The 6,666-nt window shown below is 35.6% G+C and overlaps 1 protein-coding gene across 1 annotated transcript; it reads left to right on the top strand.

The window, feature by feature from the left end:
* Window positions 1-2,889: 2,889 nt before the first annotated feature.
* On the top strand, window positions 2,890-6,496 carry LOC111037232 (facilitated trehalose transporter Tret1-2 homolog). The gene has a single exon (XM_022319642.1). The coding sequence runs from the start codon at window positions 4,092-4,094 to the stop codon at window positions 5,433-5,435; it is 1,344 nt and encodes a 447-aa protein (XP_022175334.1). The 5' UTR covers window positions 2,890-4,091; the 3' UTR covers window positions 5,436-6,496.
* Window positions 6,497-6,666: the final 170 nt, after the last annotated feature.

The raw sequence follows: 6,666 nt of genomic DNA, 5'->3' as shown, positions 1-6,666 counted from the left end.
TTTTTTATTTTTATTTTCTATTTCTGATTTGGCTGGATTCAGTTCTTGGTAAGTAGATAATGGTATATGCTATTATTACTATATAGACAACGTAAATTACGTTTTCTAGTTTAAATGTGCGGTTTATAATAAAATAAATCAAAACAAATGTTTAGTTACTATGTATATATTTTTACTTAATAGGTATCGTTTACAGTTTGATGTTTGAGCTATTGATTGCATGTCTATTGTCTACAGAGTATAGACAGAGCTTGTACTAACAAAATGGTTTTTATAAATTAAATTTAGTTGCTCCACAAATCAATCATAATATAATCTAGGAAACTATTGATTGATATTGAAGTGTTATATTTTTTTTTTTGTTTTCTATGAAGAAACCCGATGTACTGCATAGGTACATGGTGCATCACCCTGATGTATGATGTATCTTTAGCAATAAAAATCAATATGACAATCAGAAAAAACTGCAAGTCCATTAAATATAAGTAGGCACTACTTATGTTCATATGTAATACATAATAAAATAATGTATAGATTCAAAAAATAGGTAGGTACCTAAGTTTAATTATTATTTTTATTGCATTCTAATAAAAATTAAAATACAGCCATTAATGTCGAGTGAGTACTGGTTGCAGCTTATGATTTCTTTTTCTATTATGTTCTAAGCTATCAACGTTTATAATTGTGGTTATAAGAGCATTGTCGTATTTTCTCTGCTACATTTATTCTATTTTTTTTATACAATATACAGATGAAATTTTTTTAATTCAATTTTGGTGGTTAGTTAATTACATGGAGTATTATTACATGGAATCATCATACATACCTACTCAATTGATTATGCATAGGTACCTACCTAATCTGTATCCTACATTTATTTGCTAGGTATATGAATAGTTAGCTAAAAATAACGGTCATGATAATAACCTATTAATATGGCGACTTTTTGCGTCAGCGATTGATCATTTCGGGCAATAGGTAGTACAGAAAAAAAGGGGATTAGAATGCTTGGTGAATCACTGTATATATACCTACTGATAGAATAACATACATAGGTATATTATTAGTAGTATCACAATTCACAGAATATATGAAATAGATTTAATAGATTCCATCTATTCTGTGGTAGAACTGTAACATTTGTTACAACCTATATAATATTATTATGCATTATTATAAGTACACTAAATACAAAATATGAAATAATTTATTTACACACAATATCTTTACTCAGTCCAAATAATTATTTATTATTGAAATTCCATATCTTCCAAGTTCCAATATTCCAACGATAAAGTATTTAAAATATTAAAATATGTTAATGATACTTCTAGATTTATAAACTAAACGTGTATTTTTATTAATAACAACCTCTTGCATTTAAGTGCTCAAACTCTCAGCTACGGAAAACTTTTTCATAAGGAATAGAAATCCTTCCCCTGATAACTAACATTGTAATAAGGTTTCCCGTTAGGTCTGGTAGGTACCTAGGTACCTAGGTACCTACTTAATAATATTAGTATCTATTATTTAGTATTTACGTTGTTATGTTATATTTTTAGAATATAGGTATCTAGTTATAGGTTATAGTTTTTTTTTAATTAGCTTATTAAATAATCGTACATTCAACAAATTCATGTTACTCGGGTTATGAGTTGAAATACATTCTAAACAAAAAAATATCAGCATCTAACATTTTTTTTTTTGTATTGAAAAAACCTACTTGAATACCTGATCACACAAGTTTATCAAAATTCATCATCATGAGTCGAAAAAGGTTAATTTACGCGGTCGTTACAGGTATGAATATAATAAGACAATCGAATAAGTTTTGTATCAGTTTTCCGAAAAACACTAAACAATATTATAGGCACCTATTATATGCTTCGTCAAATCTTCCAAGTCGTAAAGCGAGTATTTCAAGTGCAAACATTAAGACTTATATATTTTTAATCTTTTTTTTTATAGTACCTAACTGTAAAGATTTTACTTCATGATATTTTGTTCGATTGATTGAATTGATTTTTAAACGTTTATTTTTTGATTTTACGTGGATTGCTAACTGTTCTATTTTTAGTAGGTACCATATATCATTAGCAAGATCCATAGTTTGACCAAAGCTGTGAATTTAATGTGCTGGAAATTGGCAAAAAATATGCATTCAAATAGTATGTAGGTACTTATGCTCTAAAAATCTTGTGATTTGCAAAAACCTATAGGTTATAAAAAACATTTGAAAAAAAATTATTTTTTAAATAAAACATATAAATCAACGAATAACTAATAATAAAAACTATTTTGAATAAATATCCATTTACAATTCAAATGTACAAATAATAATTAATATACAATAGGTACCTAGGTACCCACAAATATATTGTACTTAGAAGCAAACATCGAAATGTTTAAATCTTATCTTATTAAGAGTCTAATGTAGGTAGGTAGGTAAAAACAACAAAAATATGAAAAATATGCTTAGAACAAAATACCCGAAGAAAATATTGTGCTTGTAACCCTGGTCCCAAGTAGGTACCCGCTATAAAAATATAAAATAATACAAATTGGTCATAACTTAAGTACACTTAATGAAAAAAGAATCTGATAACCTAGATAAAATTACAATTACTCTACCGATTTTAAACAAATTTAACCACCAGAAACCTTTACTATTAAGGATCTATATCAGGGGTGGCCAAATTGCGGCTTGGGTCATAGACTCATGCGGTTCGCATTTTATCGTAAGATACAAAACATTTTTACAAAAAAAATGTTTTCATATGAATAACGATGTATTTGAAGAAGTATAATATTTTATTGCATTAGAATTTATAGAAAAAATGTATACATTTTTTAAAATTTTAAATTATTAATTAATATCTTATTTGTTGCTTGTTTAATTTTTTGTAAGTTTTATGATGTCAGTATTGACAGGATTATACGTTGTTAGAGTAGTCCTTAACAATTCCGTTAAATAATCATCCGTCAAAATAGAGCGATGTTTAGATTTAGTCATTTACGTTTTCGAGTATTTGACTCACAAGAATGTGTTGTTTCTTAATTTTTGAGCTCAAAAAGTAATTTTTGGATATTTAATAACGGGCACATGTTTCTAAAATTCCAACAAATAATGATAACTGCAGTATTTTAACTGTTTCAGTCCTTGATCGTCCAATAATTCTAAGAGTTCAATTTCTAAAGCTACTGCATCCATTGACATAGGTTTTAATATTCGCGGTGGCAGTATTGTGCTAAACGGTTCCCACCCGTTTCTAGTTTTTTGAACGGAAAAAAAAAGTTTAAATACTCTATAGCCTATAACTTATAGCCTATAGCCTATATTTTATTTCAATAAGTGGATTTTAATTTTAGATTCTGAGCAAAGCAATGAATGTACCGACTAATGCAGATTTTGCAATGATTTTTATTTTTTTTTGTGTCTATTATCACCTTTTGGGACAATAAAAATGTTCGATTTTCTTCAATAGCATCTTTTATGGTATGAAAGTGAATCTAGTTGGTACCTAGTTAGGTAGTCAAAAATAAAAATTCCCTATGGTTTTCAAAAGCGTCAAGAAAAACAGAGATGTAAAATCTTTCATTTTTCTATATCATTTTGTATACATGATAAAATTTTTGAAATATTTTGACTCAATTTGAGTTATTTATAGACATTTAAAATTTGAAATTTGATTTGTTTTCTATTCTATAAATGTCAATAAAATGTATGCTTTGGGTTAGTGCTAAGTGCCGTTGCCAGGATTTGTGTAGAAAGGCTAATCTTTATAGAGAAAGCATTTTAAATTGGTGCTTGCACAAGTATTTTGAGATTCAAAATGATCGATGAAAATGTTTAAGTTTTGATCACCATCACCATACACCAACTTTTGGATAACAAATCAAACAAAGTTTGGACCACATATATTTTAACGGGCAACGAAGTGCACAGGGTCTGCTAGTAATAAAAAAATAAAAATATGCTTAAACCAAAATATTAAATAATATCAATGTGTGATATTTATATGAGCAATGTTTTAATTGTCATGTAAATTATTATAATATTATTTATATTAGTATCAGCCAGCGAGTTCGTGATGGGCCTGTGGGCCGGGTGGCCGTCATGGGCGCTGATTAAGCGGCCGGAAGCCGACACGCCGGCCGAATGGCTGAGCCGGGACGACCACTCTTGGGCAGTGGCGTCGTTCGACCTGGCCAACCTGATGAGCGCGTGGCCGGCCAGTTTGCTGGCTGAACACGCCGGCCGGAAAGGGTGTCTGTTGGCCGTGGGCGTGGGCCTGGTCGCGTCGTTCGGACTGCTCTATGCGCCGAGCCGGTGGGCCGTGTTTGCCGCGCGTTCGCTGGCCGGCGCCTGCAAGTCTGTGGCGTACGCCTCTGTTCCCGGCTTCATGGCCGAAATATCAGCTGATCGGGCACGCGGCCGGCTCAACGTCATCGTGGTCATGTCCGACTCGCTGGGTATGCTCGTCGCCCTATCCGTTGGGCCGCAGATCAAGTACGAGATCATGAACGGGATTTCGCTGGCCGTCGGGCTGGCATTCCTGGCAGCCGTCATCCGCGTGCCCGAGACGCCGCACTACCTGCTGGCCAAGAGCCGGTTGGACGACGCCAGGACAGCGCTCCGCTGGTACCGGCCGCGTTCCACGACCGTGGACAACAACCGCCGCCTCAACAAGATAACGTTGGCCGTGCGAGACGACATGCGAGATCCCGGTACGTACCGCGAGCTGTTCACTGACGACGGCAACCGGGTCGCGGTGTTGCTGGTGGTCGGAGCGTGTTTCGCACAGCGTGCTGGCGGCATAGGCTGCGTGTTGGCCTACTCGACCACCACGATGCCCACCCACGGTCCCGTCCGGCCCGGCGACGTGGCTGTCGTGTTGGCCGTCGTCCGGCTGGTGTGCTCCGTGGCCGTGGTACCGCTCATCGACGTATACGGCCGCCGGCCGTTGCTCGTTGGCTCGCATCTGGCCTTGGCCGCCATAACCGCCGCGTACGCTCTCTGCCTGCTGTACATCGACGATCGGCCCGATAACTGGGGCCCATCCGTGTGCGTCGTCCTGTTCTCGATGGCCTATTCGATGGGCGCCGGTATCGTGCCTGGCGCGCTGGTGGGCGAGATGTTCCCGGCCAACGTCAAGTCGCGCGCCGTCACCGTGGTGTCCGTCGTCTCGTCGCTGGGCTCGTTCATGATGAACAAAGCGTACCTGCCCGTCAGCGACGCGTTCGGCGTGCACGTCATGTTCTTCGTGTTCTGCTTCGTCAACGCCGCGTGGACCATCCTCGCGTACCTGTTCCTGTTCGAGACCAAAGGCATGTCTCTGTCCGCCATCCAAGATCACCTGGACGACTACAACAGTTCATCGTCGTCCGGCAACGAGGACGAGAGTAAGCTGCCCAGCCCCGAGGCACGTTTGTGACGCGTCCTGTCCGTCGTAACCTATTTATTGAATCACCCCTCACTCGCACCGTGCATCACATATTCTGCAGACCCACACCCACACCCACCATTTACGACCATCATCCCCGTGAACGTCGTCTGTGAAAAGCTCGAGTTGCCTTTGCGCGCCGGGCTGTCCGAAACAAGTCATCATGTTACAATTCGTCAATTTGTTTGAATTTAACTCCTATACGTGTTTCTTGCCTACTCGATTTAGTGGGTACCTATCACTCAAAGTCGAAGACAGCATACAACGTAGCTATATTTGTAAGATCTCGTACATAATCGATCCATGTCAAATGAAACCACCGCCTGCAAATCTTAATATTCAACGAATTTTCGTTCAAAAAAGTTGTATACTAGATTGCCTTTACAATATTGATCATTCCACGAGTATAATTGATCTAAATTTGGCCCAGAAATGATCATCAAGTCATGCAATCAGTTAATATTTCAATATGCAATGTTCTCTTCGTTATTCGATAATTAATATCTTTTGAGGTTATTATTCTTTCAAAAATTACGTTCTCTACAGCAAGCGCACATTATATTATATCTAACTATATTATCTTTAAAGTGGTTATGTTATGAAGTACCTACTTCTACTAAGATAGTTCAACGAGCATGTATTTCTCTTTAAAACATATATTTTATAATAAATAATTCTTAGATTAAAACCTCGTTGCATTAATATATTGATAACGAGGTTTATTTTTATTCTTATTGTTTGCTATAATAATATGTAACTATTCGTTTCGATAATTTTAGTTAGGTATAACATAGGGATTATTGCTTAAATATTTATCTTCAATTCTTAGTTAGTCAAGATTTAAGTTAAAAACAAACTTGGACTGAGTATGTCTAAATCAGTGGTTTCCAACCTTTTTCATTCTACGCCCCCTTGTAAATTTACTAAAATCTCACCCCCCTTAAATTAGAGTTTAGGCGAATTTTTCTTTGTGAGTGGTACAATTAAAACATACAAAATAACTATATATTATACGATATAGGTACAACTATTTACTTTTATTATTTTCATCATTTTAAAAATGTATCATAAATCAACTTACGAAATAGTAATATTAAGTATAAGAAAAAAAATATTGAATATAAAAATAAAAATATTAAAATAAAGTATGAATAATATCTTGATTTATCGACTCTATCATTTTAGGTACCTTATTTATATTATAATCATTATCGATGCCCGA

Source organism: Myzus persicae, unplaced genomic scaffold, assembly GCF_001856785.1.
Source record: "Myzus persicae strain clone G006 unplaced genomic scaffold, MPER_G0061.0, whole genome shotgun sequence".
NCBI classification, from domain to species: domain Eukaryota; kingdom Metazoa; phylum Arthropoda; class Insecta; order Hemiptera; family Aphididae; genus Myzus; species Myzus persicae.
Note: the sequence above shows the minus strand (reverse complement) of the source record. Positions and strands in the feature narration are given on the sequence as shown.

Excerpts from the sequence above, each read along its gene's own strand:
- LOC111037232 (XM_022319642.1), top strand. The coding sequence starts at position 4,092 with ATGGGCCTGTGGGCCGGGTGGCCGTCATGGGCGCTGATTAAGCGGCCG.